The 18336-nt window shown below is 39.2% G+C and overlaps 1 protein-coding gene across 15 annotated transcripts in view; it reads left to right on the forward strand.

Annotated features, from left to right (window-relative positions):
* Positions 1-18336, forward strand: part of LOC103552777 (uncharacterized) — an 87930-nt gene that overhangs the window by 10335 nt on the left and 59259 nt on the right. For all 15 annotated transcript variants that reach the window (XR_011529089.1, XR_011529084.1, XR_011529086.1 and 12 more), the window contains one exon: positions 3961-3999. Coding sequence is in view for 2 of the 15 variants with exons in the window: in XM_070582398.1 (XP_070438499.1) it covers positions 3961-3999 (39 nt within the window). In the remaining 13 variants the exon portion in view is untranslated. The remainder of the gene's footprint in view (positions 1-3960; positions 4000-18336) is intronic.

Consider the following 18336-nt stretch of genomic DNA (forward strand, 5'->3'; position numbering starts at 1 on the left):
ATGTCTTGAAGAAAAAAGAAACATCAGAGACCTTAGTTGGTTATAGAATAAACTTTCTCATGAGTTTGCTGGAGAACATGGACCCCAAATTCAATTTTTTCATAAGGCATAGAACGGAAATTTCATGATATATTCCACTGAACAATTTTTCTTCGTTTTCTAATTATTAGCATCAATGATGCTAATTTAAAGAATTTTATATGTTTAATGTTGGTGTATAGGTAATGTTGGTATACTGATGAAAGGTTACCATGCATTTACTCAACTAGTGTTTACTAAATACCTAACATCTGTCAGGTAATTAGTGTAATCAGATGAAAAAACTCTCACTCAGAAGTTTATTCTAGACTGCATAGTTAATTATGAGATAGTATAATAAGTATGGTGATGAAATGTGCTTAAGGGAGCACAAGTAAGGGTATTTGGCCTAACTTTGTGGGTTGGGGCAGGAGGTAGTTAGTAGAGGGATTGCCATCTGTGTCTCCAGAATTCTCAATAGTTCAAATCTAATTCAAGCAAAACCATGCTATATGAAAATATTGGAGTAACCAAGAGAATTCAGGAATTAGGGGAAAATGAAATATTTAGAGGAAGACTGTGAAACTGGGCATGTTGGCTTCTATCTATAAAAATGAAGGTAAGGTGAGCTAACCGGTCTCTTAGTCATCCACTCATTCATTCAACACTATGAGCCTCTATGTTCCAGGCACTGTGCCCAGGCTTGGGATTACAGAGGTAAACAAGATTGACCAAGCCTTTCTTGGCTGTCATGGAGCTTAATTTGTAGGGGATCCTATGACTTAAGAACTCTATGTGTTTTGTTATGTGCAGAGACAATCTTAAATTGCCCCAATTAAAATCAGGCCTTTGGGTTTGGATCTTGGAACAGAAAAGGACATTAGTGGAAAAACTGGAATCTGAATAAAATGTGGGTTAGTAAATATTATTGTGCCAGTGCTAATTTCTTAGTTTTGATAGTTGTACTATGGTTGCGCAAGATGTTAACATCAGGGGAAGCTGGGTGAAAGGTCTAAGCAAACTCTCTGTACTCTTTTTGCAAGACTTTCGTAAGACTAAAATTACTTAAAAAAAATGGAGCTAAACAAACCAAAAAAATGTGCCTTGGTTGTGCTCTGCCTTCTGTTTTCTGTGTTTCTTGTGCCATCTTTAGCCTCCTGCCTCCTTGTCCCACTGCTTACTACTGGTTGAGGCAGAACGGAGTGGATAAAGGTCAGGGTGTTGTTGAACTCTTGTTTGCCTGCATTCCCATTCTGCTCTAAGTCTTCAGATGTCAAAGGCTGTCTTCTTGAGCACCTGTGTTGCATAATTATGGGAAGCAGTGATTACTATCATAATGTTGGCCAATGCCATGAATTCCAAGGCAGAGGAGTAGAGATCTTACAAGACAATCCCTTTTCTAAGCCTCCCGGGCTTTGATTGTGGGTTTTAATGTTGCTCCTTATTTTGTGTCTGGATCTAAGGATGCTAGAGTTGGAAGAGTTCTTGAAGATCATCTGGTCTAGCTCTTCCATTTTACAGATAAGGAAACTGAGGCCTGGACAGATGAAGGGATTTGTCCAAGATCACATTTAAAATGAGTTAGTGGGAAAGCCTGAAGTAGAATCAGCTCTATTGACTTCTAGTAAGGTATTTTCTCTATTCCAAGCTGCTTCCTAGAACCATCAAAGAGCTGAGAAAACTCCACAGGTGACAGCTCATTCTATTATAAACAGACCATTACCGTTTACAATGTACAATATCAGAACCTGTTGGGAAGTCTAACTCAGGAAATAACCCTGTGGGCTATACGTGATTGCCAAGAAATACTGACCAAATTAGATTGTTCACTAAAAATTGATCAAAGTATTGCTTCTCTCTTCTGTGATTGATTTTGCATTCATTTACATGTCTGGATTGACACCCAAAATAAAAAGTGCCAAAATAGTACTATCCTACACAATTTTGTTACCTAAAGGACTTAAATCTAACTCAAGTATCCAGGTTGGTTCTTATTAATGGTGCATTAGATGAGGTCCACATATCTGCAAAAGTCATATGAATTAGGCACTTAGAAGTCTTGCCAATTCTTGCTCAACACCAAGACTATGTGTCAAAGAGAATGGTTGCAAATTAGAGATGACACACAGCAGCTATGACTATAGGTGGCATCTAATCCCAGTTTGTTTCCTTGTCTTTCAGATAAGCTCAGTAATGTGATCAATAAATCTAGACAGTTACAACTATTAGAAAAGTTAGGTGTATTTCTTTCTCAGCCCATATAATTTCCTCCCAGATTATCATGGCCGTTTCCCCCATCCCATGACCACTGCCTTTGGCAGTGAGGCTCAGCCCTGCGCCTTTCCCCTTGAGGCCACCTTCTCGCCTGCTGCAATGCTCCTTGGTCACAGCTGCCTGTGTCCACTGCAGAGCATCGTCTCAGGCCGCGGGGGCTGTTCTGCAGACTGTCATTCTCTGCAGTCCTTGAGAAGGCACTTTGTCATGATTATGCACATCTGGTCTTGGACCAAATCAATGAATGAAGACGTCTCCAAATCTCTCTCTGGTCTGGTGCCTTCCATCTGTCTTCTTTCGCCACCGAACATTTCCCAACCTTTAGCCTCTTCCCCTCCCCCTCCATTTTCCTCCTTTACCTTTTCTCCCATATCCTTCTCCTCCCTTGCCCCCTTTTCTTTCCACCAAATATCTCCAGAGAACTTCGCTGCGCCTGGAACAGAGTTAGGTCCTGGGAATACAAAGACGAATAGGATGAACTCTGTTCCTCAAGTGTGGACCTCTCTGGTTCCCTGGCTCTCACCCCGTGCTGACCAGACTCTGCCTGTCCCTACCTCCCATGGGAGAGTCCAGCCACTACCTCAGCTCCTCAGCGCTCTTCCTTTGTCTCTGCACACTATAAACCTCTGTCTACACCAGGCGGTGTCTGAGGTAACACGCTGATGAGGAATAACTGTCAAACAGCATGAAGATATTTAATGATGGTTTAAAAAGAGCCTGGGAATAAAGCCGTATAAGAAATTTGTTACATATTTAATTTAGGAAAGATTGTTACAGTATCAGGGGAGGAAAGGAAGACAATATATTGCTCTCCATAAAAATGCAGTAAAAGAGAAAGCACAAACAGCCCTTCTGTTATGTTGAAATATCGTCATTCTGTGATTAAATGGAGGCGGCAAAGTGGGTTCTGTTCAGTCCTTGCACCAAGGAGGTGTGGGGGAGGGGAAGAGGCGCCAAGGCTGTAGATTTGGGTCTTTTCTAGAGCTCCAAGGAAATTAAAATGCAAACAAAGCACCTTGCCCAGGGATTCCGAGGGTCTTCAGAGGAAGAGTCCTGGCACTTGGTAAGACAGATGGGTCCTAAATGAACTTAAATTTCAAGCCATTTTGACACCTCTCTGTTTCCCTCAGCTTGACAGCAGTAACAGGAAGCAAGGTCACATCATTTCTTTTTTAATGTACAAAAACTAATATTATGTCTCCTCTATCCTGGGAATCTAAGAAAAGAACCATCTTGCAAATGAGTCAGCCTGGAGTGTCCAGATAGCTCAGTCAATTTTTGGCTCTGTGCTTTAGCACATTCTGTTAATAGGGTGGATTGTGTTTGTGCAGAAGGCTTCGGAAAGTGGCAGGCATTTCCCAGCCCATCACTCATTTGAGCTACTGAACCCGGGATCAATAAATATTCCATTATTGCATTATTTATGGCAAACTATAAACAATTTCTATCATTAAATCTTTGCCTTTTAGTTGTTCCTCATTAGCAAGGGATCAGTTTTGGATCCCTGTCTGGGTCATGCCCAGAATTAAAGAAAAGTGATGTGTGAGAATGTTTATTCATATGCATATTTATATTGTGTATTAGAAGAGATACATGATGCAAATTATTTCTGTATCTAGTATTTCCATAGTGTTTCAGTTCCAAAGGTCACCTTGAGCCTCATTGCAGATGCTGTGGTGCCCTGGGGAAGGAACTGGACCGCATTAGGTGAGTTGGAGTTCTTATCAGGTATCGCCACATCTCTGAGAATTGGTTGTGTGTGACGTGTCAGGTAAGTCATTTGCCCTGTTTTCTTCTTTTGTAAAATGAATGGGTTGAAGTGGGTGATGCCTAAGTTTCTCAATAGGTCCTACATTAGTGAATGGAAGAGGATGGTAGAAGCAGGCGGTATACGACATAAGGGAACAGGATTTAAATAGCCTCCTTTGCTGATGTTTAGAATTCGCATTAGAACAGTGATAATGAAGGTCCCTGTATTAAGTCTGAGTGCACTCTGGAAGAGCAGCCATTGGCCGTGAATGGTTAGTGATCCACTCTTTCCTAATATAGGGCACAATTCTGCCTGGGAGAACGCAAGTTGTATCTGAGTTGGAAGATTGTCTGTGAGCTGGAGGCAAGCGAGACGATGTTTTATTCAGTACACAGTATTGTTTTTTGTTTTGTTGCTGTTTTGTTTTTAATGGGAATTTGAATGCTTTCGATGGGCTCATGCTGTCATTTCCACAGTCCTCACCACTTGGCCTCCTGTCCTTTGACCTTCCTATCCTAGAGGTATTTAAATTGGCAAAAGCTAGCCCAAGGAACTCAGAAGGCAGAGCTGGTCAGTCACTCAGGCAACAGCTACTGAGCACCTACCACGTGCCAGGCGAAGTGGGTGGCACTGGAGATACCAAGGGAGACACGGTGGATGCAGTTCCTTCCCAGTGGAGTCACGTTCTAGCGAGGAAAACTGGCTGAAACATCTCTTACAAATGCTTAAATAATGCCGAGCGTGCTAAATGCTGTGAAGGAGCCTTGCAGCGTGCTGTATGTGCAGATAACAGGAGAATCTAATTTCGTCTCGGAGCAAGGAAAGGCTTCCTTCCCCACACAAGGGGTTTTTAAGCTGAAACATGAAATACAAGTAGAAATTATTCAATGAGGAGTATACCAGAAAATGTTGACTGAGAGAAAAAGGCACAAAGGCACAACAATTTTGAAAATGAAGAGTTGATGTCTCGAGCGAGGTTAGCATGGATTAGCAAACACATCTCTATGCCTGTGTCTTTGAAACTCATTAGAAAAGGACCGTGTGAAAAAAAAAAAGAATAAATTTCCCATCTTTTGCCCTGAAACTTGCTCCCTGGCCTTCCTTGACTTTCCCATTTAGGTCAGTGAGTTATTCACAGAAGCTCCCAGTTACCCTGGGCCAGCAAACTTGGAGTTGGCCTTGGCTCCGCATGCTCCATCTCACTGCACAACTCTTCAGTCTCCAAATCCCGTTCCTTCTTTCTGTGGAACGTCTTGGACTTCCCCTACTTCCTTTCTTCTTGCTCACCCTTCTTTGGGCCCTCACACCTCTGCAATCGGTTGATCACAAAGGAGTCTGAGCTACTATCTTTACCCCAAAGGGCTGCCATTCCCCACCCAGTTTAGGATGTGTCTTGCTAAAACACTTCCTCACACAGACTGACCTTCTCAGTGGATGTCTTTGGCCTCCTGTCACCTAAAGAACAAAGGCTTAACCTCTTAATCTTCCATTAGGGCCCCAAACCACCATGAGAGCTTATGTTTCTTTATTCCCCATCTGAGTCCTTTAGCCTGGCCGCACCTGAGAACACAGACAATCTGAGGTGATGAGTGAGCAAAACAGACACTTGAGAAAATGGCATGACTCTTTTATCCCAATACAGTGGTCTGATAGTGACTTTGGTTTTTTGTATACTCCTTTTGCTCATATGCACATATATTTAACAAATTTTCATCATGGTATAACGGACCTTTGAATTCTGCTTATTATGCCCTGTCATAGATTATATTTTCCAAGATGCCTGCAGCATGATCTCCCATTATCTTCTCTTCTTCCAATATGACCTTGACACTCCTTCGGTTGAGAGGAAGGAATGATATTCACTCCTCTTGAATCTGGGTGGGTCTGTGACAACAACCAAAGTGATGCTATGTGACTTCTGATGCTGGATCATAAAAAGTGATCTGGCTGCTACATGGATTTCTTGGGGTGCTTGCTTTTGGAATCCAGGCAACGTGCCATGAAGAAGCAGGGAATACATATTGGGAAGCCACATGGGGAGGCCATGTATAGCTGTTCTGCACAAGAGCCCTAGCTGAGTTCCCAGTCCACAGCCAGTATCACTGTGGCCTCACCAGTCTGGTGAGTGAGGAAGCCTTTGAACTGATTCCAGTACCTGCAATCACCTAAGAGCCTAGTCAACCCCTAGAGCTGTGAAGAATAATGAAGAAGTGATTGTTGTTTTAAGCTGCTTAGTTTTGGGATTATAGCAATAGATATCCAGACCCATATTTTAAGCCAGTAAAATATAGACACAATTTAAAATTAGAAGTTTATCCGAAGAAAAAAATTCAAAAGGCAAAAGAAATGCTTTGTTACAAATATGATTATGCCAAGATTACTTGTTACCTGAAAATAATAGGGAGAAAAACCCGGACGTCTCATTTGGTTGGTTTGTTTTTTCCTATATCTAGTTACATTTGCTTTACCACCTAGCTTGTCAACTCCTTGAAGGCAAGGACTGTGTTGGTACATAGTAGGTTCCTCTACTCTATATTATTTTTTAACAGAATGATATATTCTATAAATATTTGTTCATGATTTATTTTCATAACTTTTCAAAGGATATTCAAATTATTTCATTTTCTCCTTTCAAAGCCTTGCCTCATTTTACAGGTGAGGGTAAGGGTCTTGCTCTGTTCATGCAGCTATGAGATGGTAGTAGTATGTCCTGTGTGTACCCCCACCAGGGGGACTCTTTGTCCTGAATTTTCTTTCTCACAATATTTGTAGAAACATAATGGATATTCCTGTGTCTGGGGAGGGCTGTGTCTTGTCTGTCGCCTTGATGTGTTTTTGAAAGGTCTTGCTAAAGCTCTATAGAAAACAATAGCTCAGAATAGGAGTCAAGATGGGAAAAGTGCCCATGGACCTTGCTGGGGATTGCATTTTAGGCTCAGCGATAATGCATCAGAAAGGCTCCACCCTAAGATGACTCTGTTTTTTTTGTGAAAAAGCAAGTTAGTTAGTTGCTCTAGTATCTTTAATAAGTGATCTTTGCAAAGACTGGAAATAAAAGGAAAGATAATGCAAAGAGCTCCAGCTGTGGAGTCAGACCTGGATTTGAAGCCTGACTCTGCCGCCTACCAGTTCTGTGGCTTTGAGCCTGTTTACTGACCTCTAGAGCCTCAGTTTCTTCACCTCTTAAATGGGAAACACAGCAGTTCCCACCTCATTGGGTTGTTGAAAGGAAACAATGAGATGATGGATTTAAAATGCTCTCCATAATGCATGGATCTTAATAAACACTGGACAGTTAGTATCTTATCGTATAGAGCAACATTTTGGTTAAACTTTTTTAAATATAAGAGCTGAAATATCACTTGGAACTATCTAGAGATTCTCATTCGAAATTTTTGTGTGACCTTGGGCAAATCACTTCACAACTCTGGGCCCCTGGGAAGATTTAGGTAGAGAATTTCCAAGGTTCCTATCTTCTGAATTAAAAATTCTGACTTTTAAATAGTACTTAAATGACATTAAATCACTTTGGGTTTGTTAATCTCCTAATTGGTTTCCTGTAATTACCATTTAGTTTGTCTTTCAAATACCAGGTGACCTTCTGCCATTGTGGTGTTTGATTTGCTAACAGTTTGAAGGTGTTTACCCTCTGCAAACATTTCATTAGTAGTGATCACAATCTTTACAGTATCACTGCGTTTTTGCTAAGAATGCAAAAATTCCTCCATCCTCATGGCGCAACATTCAATTGGATGTGGGGTCAAAAGCTGTTCTTAAGGCCATGTTGGCTTTCTGCTGGTGGTGTCCAGCCTTGTCTACCAAATAACGTGCCTATTATCTTCATTAATTCTGTCAGAATTAAGTAAAACTAAAATCACAGATGATATTTGTGTGATTTATGGGGCTTATCAATAGCAAAGTGTTACAATATCAATAATCCTATAAGTTTGATATTATTGTCCCCATTTACAGATGAGAAACTAAGCCTCAGTATATGGCTTGTCATATAAATACAGATAAACAGGAATAAGTAATTTCAGAGCGGAGTCTTTAAGCCTTGTCTTGGTTGTCTAGATTGCCCATTCTGTTACACAGTGTGGTTCTCTCTTGGAGAGATTCTGTGTCATTCACGCTGCCTAGATTGAGGGGAAAATTGCTAACCAATCTCTAAATATTTCTCTTGATTATAAATGAACATATCACCAAAGTAGAAAAGGGGATACATCAAAAATGTAGATAGGCAGAGATAGAGGGGGAATAGTCTCCAAAAATGGTATCTTTCAACAATTTTTAAAAAAGAAATAAGTTAACATTACAATTTTCAAAATTATGATGAGGGGATCTCAGAGGCTACACTGGCAGCAACATCAAGGGCGTTAAGAGAAGGTAGTGAAAGTGTGGGGCATTTTTGTCCTCTTCACACTCTGCAGGCCCCACCCTCCAGCTTGTGCCTGCCCAGTCACTCCAGGGCCAGATCTGTACAACCCAGCTACACCTTGGAGTTAAGTGGCTAGGAAAGTAGGAGTTTAATTATTATACTATGGTAAATCAGAGCAATGTAGCGAGTATGGGTAGTGAGCGTAACTGAGTGGTACAGGGAAAATTGCTGTGGCTGGAGGTAGGCGACGTCTCTGAGCTTCAGTTCCCTTTCATCTCTAACATTCTATAACTGTAACAGTAAAACGTTTCCTAGAAACTACAAAATTAGAATAGAAATCAGTCCTCAGATTAATTCTGCTGAAGAGACTCGATGTGTGACATCAGATCTAGGCCTTATTTTCCCCACTTATTTAACCAGGCACCGGAAATTGGGACAGCTCATTTCCTAAGAGATGTTATTTACATAAACCAAGTTTACGGAATGAATATCCTGCCCTCCTACATGTATCCTCTGAAGAAAGAGTCTTGGGGTGCAACATGGACTTGAGAGTCCAGACAGGGATGAACAGAGGGCCAGGGAGTTCACTGAGAAATGTAAGTAGAATGAACAATGGGAAAACAACAGCAGCTTTGTTGAGTAGTTAAGATGTTTTACACATTTCATTTCTAGTCTTCGTAATAGACTTGAAAGGAAGACAACTTTATCTCCAGTTGACAGACGTGGAAGCTGAGGTCCAGGCAGAGTAAGAAACATGCTTAAGGACCCTCAATAATAATCTTTTTCCATGAGAAGCAGTCAAGGATGGTAGAAAAAGTCTCTGCCAGAGTAGCGCAGATGCCATCTGTCTTCCTCTCACCTTTTGGCAGGGCTTAGTAGAAGCAAGGAAAAGATCATGAAACTGAAAATTTTGAGGGGTTGGAATATCTGCAAGGGAGGACAAACTTTTGGCTTTTGGGGCTCTTTGGCCCCTTGGCATTTTGATCACAGAGCATTGGATTGGAAGCTTTGGGGCTTCTGTGAGTGTGAACTCTGAATACTCTTCAGTTGAGGTGGCCCCTTGGTGGCTGATTTCTTTGGGGCCAGGGAAACTTCCGGCAAGGCAGTCCTGCTTAGTTCTGCAGAGCAGAATTGGGCCAAAGGCATGACAGTCTGCAACACCTGCTTGGGGCACTTTCAACTCAAGGCAAAGAGAGAGAGGATGCCGCTGTTTAGTTCACCATTTAGGAAGTTGGGACTCAGGACAGACGCTTTGTCTAGGAATAAAGCATTTGCTTTTGCTGTGCCTGTAAAAACTGAGACGTGGCATGGGCTACAAGGAATGAGGAACCCCAGCAATGGATATATTTATTTTAAAGTGTATATTAAAAAAAGTTAAGATGCACAGGAGGATATCCAGTAATATAGATTCAGGTTATGTTGATTCGTGTGCACACTCAGTGATATAACCAATAAAACGTAGCTGTTATGTATAGAGCTGTAAGTTGAAATAATTTAGTACTCATTTGGCATATGACTTATGATATATATTTTAAAATGTGGAATTTTTATTCAATTGTAAAAATAATCTCAAGACAATAAGAAGACAAGCCACAGACTGGGAGAAAATATTTGCAAAAGACATATCTGATAAAGGTCTATTACCCAAAATATACACAGCACTCTAAAAACTCAAAAATAAGAGAATGAACAATCTGACTAAAAAATGAGCAAAAGATATAATCAGACACCTCACCAAAGATATACAGATGGCAAATAAGCATATGAAAACATGCTCCACATCAAATTAAAACAATAACGAGATACCCTTACACATCTATTAGAATGGCCAAAATCCAGAACACTGACAACACCAAATGCTGATGAGGATGTGGAGGAACAGGAACTTTCATTTATTGCTGGTGGGAATGCAAAATGATACAGCCACTTTGGAAGACAGTTTGGCAGTTTCTTCTGAAACTAAACATACTCTTACCATAAGATGCAGCAATTGTGCTCCTTCATATTTACCCAAATGAGTTGGAAACTGATGTCCACATAAATACCTGCATATGAATGTTTATAGCAGCTTTATTAATAATTGCTGAAACTTGGATCAACAAAGATGTCTTTCAGTAGGTGAGTGGATAAACTGTGGTACATTCAGACAAAGGAATATTATTTAGGGCTAAAAAGAAATGAGCTATCAAGCCATGAAAGACATGGAGGAAACTTGAATACATATTACTAAGTGAAAGAAGCCAATCTGAAAAGTGACATACTGTATGACTCCAAAGATATGACAGTCTTGGAAAGGCAAAACTATGGAGATAGTAAAAGATCAGTGGTTGGCAGGAGTTGGGGGGAAGAAGGGATGAATTGGTGGAGCACAGAGGATTTTCAGGGCAGTGAAACTATTCTGTGTGATACTATGATGGTGGGTACATTAGTCCACTAGTTAATGGGCCTTATACATTAGTCCAAACCCATAGAATGTACAACACTAAGAATGAACCATAATGTAAACTGTGGACTTTGGGTGATAATGATGTGCCAGTGTAGGTTTATTGATTGTAACAAACGTGCCACTCTGGTAGAGTATGTTGATAGTAGGGGAGGCTGTGAGTGTGTGGAGGCAGAGCTTATGTAAGAACTCTCTATACTTTCTGCTCAATTTTTCTGTGACCTTAAAACTACTCTAAGAAATAGTCTATTTAAAAAAATAATATAGGCATAAAAGAAGAAACAAAAAAAATCACCCTAAATTCTACCATTCAGTGACAACTACTGCTCACTTTAGTACATGTCTTTATCATTCGTTCAGTGATTATTCATGGAGTACCTGCTATATATATCAGGCACTGTTCCAGGCACTGGGAATATGGTAGTGACTCAAATAAACAGAAATCCTTCCCCTGTGGAGCTTATGTTCCACTTGGGGTAGGAGGAGGACCCAGAAAATAAGTAAAGTAAATCAGTAAATTGTGTAGTGTCGTAGATGTTAACAAATGCTATCAAGGAGTACAGCAAGAAAAGAGGAATAGGGAAGACATAGTGAGGAGAAAGGAAGAGGAGAGGAGAATAAGAGAGGTGTTCCCATTTTAAATAGAGCATTTAAGGAAGACTCATTTTGACATGAGGAAAATTCTAAAGACAGTGAGAAAATGAGCCATGTGGATATTTTGGGGTAGGGCATCTTGGGCAGAAGGAACAACAAGTGATGGTTATGAGGTCTAAGAAATAACAAGGAGGCAAGCATAGCTGAAGTAGAATGAGCAAGGGGGAGATTGGTGGAAGGTGGTCATAATGCTAAAGTTTGGCTAGATCCGGTGGGGCCTTGTAGGCCCTTGGATGAGTTGGTTTTTATTTGGAGTGAGATAGGAAGTCATTTAGGGGTTTTCTGCAGAAGAATCATGTGTTCTAACTTATGTTTTAATATAATCTCTCTGGTTGCTGTTTATAGAATGGACAATAAGTGGAGAAGTTTGAACAGAGAGAACCGACAATAAGGGGAGAGAGTTAAAACAGGGACACTGGGTTATTTTAACCCAGATGAGCCATACTGTTGCTTTGGACTGGAGTGATAGAAGTGAAGGCAGAGAAAAGGTCAGGTTCTGGGCATATTGTGAAAGGAGAGCCGGCAGAACTTGCCAGTAGATTGAGTGGGAGGTATAAAAACTAGTGTGGAGTGAGGTGATTCCAAAGGTTTTTGGGTGAGTATCTCAAAGTATGGAGTTGGCATTAATTGAGATGAGGTAGACTCTGGTAGAAGCAGGTTTTATGGAGACCAACAGCTTGGGCATCTGGTTTGGACATGTTAAGTTGGAGATATTTTGTATGCAAGTGGAGATTTGGATTGATGGCTTTGGAGTACAGCAAGAGATCTGGACTAGAGATATTCATTTGGTAGTTGTAGCTTAAATATAGTATTTAAAGCCATGAGTCTGGTTGAGATCACGATGAGCTGGTATAAGGACAGTGTTGAAGAACTGAGTACTTGAGCCCTCCAAGAGAAAGAGAGCAAAGGTGTGAGAGGATTGTCTTCATTATACATATTTTAGTGTAATCATCTTTTACTATGGTGTTTTAGCTTGCTGTGTTTCACTTAACGAATACATCATGAACATTATCCCATTTTGGTATATGTTCTACAAGATCACTTTTTAAAAAACAAATTAGGAGTTTATTTTCCTAATAAAGAGTTGATACAATATCACTGTTAATGGCTATCTTATGAATATTTCATGTCACATGCAACCAACCTCCTATTGTCAGACTTTTGAGTTTCTCATGATTTTCCCATTACAACATATTCAATGAATATTCCTATGCTTACATATCAGAGTACATCTTCATTGCTCTATGATAAATTTCTAGAAGTGGAATTGTGGGATCTTTTGTTGAATTTTGTCATATTTCTCTCTGCAGAAAAGTTATAACAAGAAGTTATTACAGGAAAATGCTATTTCTTTATACCTTCCCCAGACTAGTTTCTATCAATCTTTGTAATCTCTGCCAACCTGAGAGGTGAAAATAATTGATGAATATACAATTTCATTATTTCACTTTAGTATGTCTTATGATTAGTAATGCAGTTGAGTAACTTTTCACGGTTATTGGCCATTTATAGAGATGATTTCTTTTGCTTCTTAGCTATGGCCCAGTTGTAGCATGTAAAGATGACCATGAGGCACTTTCTGCCCCTCCTCTCGTTTATCGGCACAGCCGGCTTGGGTTGTCTATCACTGACGTGAATACTAGAATGAGGTTCAATAATTGTCTTCACCTTTGTATTTCCAATGAATCAGATTGGCCTTGGGGAGCCCTCTCCTTGTAAATTTTCTGTTTACCAACCCCACCACCTAAACAGTATGTAAAAGAGTGAAATAAATTCTCTGCTAATGTTCTACTCCAAATCTAAACTCAGAAGTTCAAGGAGACAGAATCTTTAAGTTAGACCCAGCCAAAGATTAGTCAGCAGCAACGTATTGCATTCTCATACACCTTTTTTTTTTCTCATCTAAGAAATTCTCTGTTGTGATTTTCCTATAGTTAACTACTGGAGTTGATTTTAGGAAGAGTTAATATCATAATTTTTATGTATTGGAGAAACAAACCATATTTGGATGTTGGCAAATAATTTCAACTATTTTTTTTCCTAAATGTTTCAGGTTTTGGCAAAGCCAAAGATATTCTGTGCCAAGCCTCTCCCCTTCATTTTCTAACCCTGGTGTATTTAAAAAGAAACCTCATCTGCCTGACTCTGATTCCTTTACCCTTAAATCGTCAAATGCAGTTTATTAAGACATGCTTGATGTTCAAAAAAACTTGGGGCTTTCTCTTTTTTACAGAACCAGGAAATCTCATTTTGTTGCCTGTAAATAGAACTTGAACCTCAAGAGGACAAAATTTGATCTGAAAATTTCAAACTCATGAGTTAAGAGAATAATCGTTTTGGTATTTTCCTTTTTCTGGTTATTTTCATTTGATTCTCAACTTTTATTAAAAAAAGAAGAAAATAAAATTTTATAGGAAACATATTGATCAACTGTTTCCCAAGTCATAAAGATTAACCCAAAGTGAAAAGAACAAACCTTCTGACTTTTCAAGAGGCTTCTGAGAGAAGTGAGGTGAAATTAAACTGTTAATAGCATTTTCAAGGGGTCTGTGCCAAAACACTGGCTGACATTTTTGCTTAGTACATATTGATCATCTTTGAATTATCCAACCTTTGTGACATGTCCTCAAATAGGCCTAATGAACAAGCAAGTTTTCATAAGTTTTATTGCTTTGTCATTAGTAAACCTAATACACACTTATAATTCCTGATATTTTAAAAAATTTTAATTTAATTATTACTTGATTATTTGACTATAGTATTGTTGTTTCTTTATAAATTTGTGCTTGGAGAGTCAATCTTTAAGTGAAGAATCTTCACTTATCTACCAAAAGGAAAGAAAGGAAATTCTCAAAAGCAGAAAAAAAAAATCGTACCACCAGAACAATATTCAAAGACAAAACACTGGGGCCTGCATGGTGGCATAGCGATTAAGTTCATACGCTCCACTTCAGCGGCCTGGGGTTCGTGGGTTTGGATCCTGGGTATAGGCCTAGCACGACTCATCAAGCCATACTGTGGTCATGCCCTATGTAAAAAATAAAGGAAGATTGGCACAAATGTTAGCTCAGGGCCAATCTTCCTCATACAGACACAAAAAATTATTTTTTGTGTTAAGAATACTTAGTATGAGATCTACCCTCTTAACGATTTTGTAAGTGGACAATATAGTATCTTTAACTACAGGCATAATGTTGTACAGCAGCTCCCTAGAACTTATTCATGGTCAAAACTTTATTCCCGTTGTTTAGCAATTGCTCATTTCCCCCCTCCCTTCCCTCTGGCTCCTGATAAGCACCATTCTACATTCTCTGTGTATATACTACATTTTCTTTATCCATTCATCCATTGATGGCCATTTGGGGCTAAAGACCGATACAGAGGGTTCTCCAAAGAACACATGGCCAACAGGTATATGAAAAGATGTTCAATGTCACTAATCATCGGGGAAGTGCAAATAAAAACCATGACAAAGTGTTACCGCACATCTCTTAGGATGGCTGTTGTCAAAAGAACAAAAGACAACAAGTGTTGGTGAGGATGTGGATGAATTGGAACCCTTGTGCACTGCTGGTGGGACTGTAAAACGGAGCAGCTGCTGTGGAAAACAGTAATGGAGGTTCCTCAAAAAATACAAAATAGAACTACTGTATGATCCAGCAATCCCACTCCTGGGTATTTACCCAAAAGTGTGGAAATCAGGATCTTGAGGGGATATTAGCGCCCCAATATTCATTGCAGCACCATTTTTGTTTTCTTTAGTTAGCAAAAATGTAACTTTACCGAAATGTAGTTTTAAAGTAACATTTAAAAATTGGCTTTTGTTTACTTTTTCTGTTTCAAGATGGCAGAAAAATACAATTTGTGGTCTGCCTCTTCAGTGCAAATATTGAGAAAAAATAGGAAAGATTTTTGTTTGTATACGACACAAAACAACTCTTGGTGTGTCACAAAATGGGAAAATTCACAGGAGAAGGAAGACATCATCATCTACAGAGGAAAGTTCTAAACAAAGAAGCAGCAGAATGAGGATGCTCCATAGCGGAGTTTGTGGAAGTAAAAGGTGGGAGGTGATCCACAGGGACCGCAATGACACTGTCTGCCTCCAGGTAGGAAAAGGGAGTGTGGGACTTGGGTTTAGAGACAAAGCAGTGCTCCTGGCAACTGGTGATAAGCTGGAGGGGAAAAGAATCTTCATTTGCAGTAGACTAACCATAGGGGTACACAGCCCAGTGGCATATCCACCTTCCCTCCCCGCCCCCACCCCCACTAACACACATAGTGAAAACACAGCTGTGCAAATTTGTAGCAATTCCAACCCTGCCCTGCCCACAATCTGGGTGAATAGATGGCGAAGATAATTTAAAAGAGACAAGGAGCCTCAAAATACAATAAATTTAATTAATATCCAGAGAGATGTAAAGGATAACATTTTAAATATAAAACAAGAATAAACTGTTATGAAAAGGAACTAGAAATCTTGGAAACGAAAACTCTATTGAAAATTGTTGTAGGTGAGCTACAGGAAATATATGCTCATTGTAGAAAACTGAGAAATTATGGAAAGTTATTAAAAAGCTGGAAAGATCACCTGTAAATCTACCACTCAGAGATTACTGCTGTTAATGTTTAAGCATATTTCTTCCTAATCATTTTCTCTTCATATTTTCACAAAACTTTCATTATACTGAATCTACTATTTCTACCTGCTATTTTTTCCAGAACAGTTTAGGCAAAAGCCCACTTAAGGTGCTACTATATACCTTTCTCAGTAATAAATATATGTTATCTATTGACTTTTACATACAGAGAACTTTTTATTATAACGCGTTTCATTAATAAGGTGCCCAAACATAGAGCTGTGTTTGGCTCTTTAACAATCTGACTGCCCCGTTATTGCTTGCTTTTTACATTGTTTGGTAAAGATGTGAGCACACACTTTCCCTTTAAATGTGGAGTGTTACTTTCATGCTTAATATTTATGACTCTTATAATTACTCTTATAAAAGATCCACTATTACTAGAAACTTCAGCTCTTGTGTTAATAATCCTGCATTTTAATGAGCTCTAGGTAATTATACTTTGAAGTCCAAGACTTCTTTTCAAAAACTGTAAATCGAGTTTCTTCTTTTTATAACTATGTAATTTTAATTTCATGTTGAAAAGCAATGAAAATTTGCACATTATAGCACAACCGTAATTTTAGAGGGAAAATCAGTAATAGACTGGGTAATTTTGATTCAGGTCACTTCTACACAAGGGTAGTCAAAATAGACCGAGAAAATTTTTCTTCAGAAGCTAGAGAATTAATCTATTACTCACCTTGAAAAGAGAGCATACAAATAGGAAGATCTGTGGAATAAGTTGGTTTTCTGCCTTATGAAAATAGTTTTGTCAATGCCAAGTCTTACTAACATCAAATAAAAAATAGATATCTTCATTGCTAGCTTTCCTCTAACCAGGCAAGGCTGACACATTGACACGAGCAGAACCACAGGAATTTTGAGTCACAAAGTAGTCACTTTCTGCTGCCTTCCCCACGTTAAGCTAATTCCCTGCTGCCAGTTGACCTCCCTTATGGCAGGTGTCTTTACTTCCTTCCTCCGAAACCCACAGTATTTTCCTGAATCTCAAGATTTAGTATCAGGTAGTTTCTAGGTATGTAAAATTGTGATCATAATCCCAGGCAAATTTAATTTTTCAACTTGGCCTGTTTTGAGGGTAAGGCAGTTGACTGCCTCCATGTGTCCCTTCCCCAAAGGTCCAAGCACCTGGCCTTGGAATGAGTGAAACACTGGAGTTAGGGAGGCTTGTGATGAAGTTACTACACCTAGGATGATTCTGCCCTGTGGTCTCCTTCTATTAGATATGAGATTACAAACAACCTGAGGCAGGAACTCAGGCTTTGAGATCTTCTATCTCCCTCTTGTCATGATGCCTTGCACATAAAATGGTGGATAAGAGCAAGCTTGTGAATGCAAATTCTGTGGTTAGACTGGGGGCTCCAAAACATGATTGTGTGAGCTTGGTAAGTTATTTAATTTCCCCAAGCCTCAGTTCTCATCTCTGCAAAACAGAGATAATAATAGCACTGTCCTCAGATAGTTATGATTAGGTCGGTAATATAATCTATGTAAAGATAGTGGCTCTAAGTGTTGGAAAGTTATTGTTAAGCAGTAACGGTATTGACTGTTTAGAAATCCTGTTGATGTATTGAAAACTTTATCTTTCTTCAAAGGGTTTATGCTCCTTAAGGTTGAATGTGCGTCAGAAATAATCAGCAGTAATCTTTTGGTTAGACACTGTGGTTGGCACACTTTCCATATGCAAGTATTGGAGAGAGGAGCTGGCACATAAGAAATAGTTGGGAAAGTCTATTTTTAACCAGCCAACACCTACAGTGCAGGAGTGAATGAAGATCAGTTTCATAGTAAATAGGCCTTGTTTCTCCTGTATGAAGCAGGTGAATTCTCTAGACAATTTGCCAAATGAATATTACTCTTTTGAGGTCAAATTCTAAAAGACAGCCATATTTTATCTTCTACTGAAAATATATGCTTCATTTCCTTAAGCAATCTCACTATCAGTTCACATATTATGTAACTTTTTGGAATTTTTGTTGGGGGGGAGATTTATTTTACAGAGAAATTAAGTAAAGCAAAAAATTCTACTTCAGCAGTGCTGAATTTATAAATTGGCTTTTTGATGAAAACTGACCTCTTGTCCCTAGTTGTTACATTTATGAGACCTAAAACAAGATAACTGTAGCTTTGTGGCTTTCTTAAACATTAAAAAAACTAAAAAAATACAAAAAAGTTT

Source organism: Equus przewalskii, chromosome 18, assembly GCF_037783145.1.
Source record: "Equus przewalskii isolate Varuska chromosome 18, EquPr2, whole genome shotgun sequence".
Taxonomy (NCBI): Eukaryota; Metazoa; Chordata; class Mammalia; order Perissodactyla; family Equidae; genus Equus; species Equus przewalskii.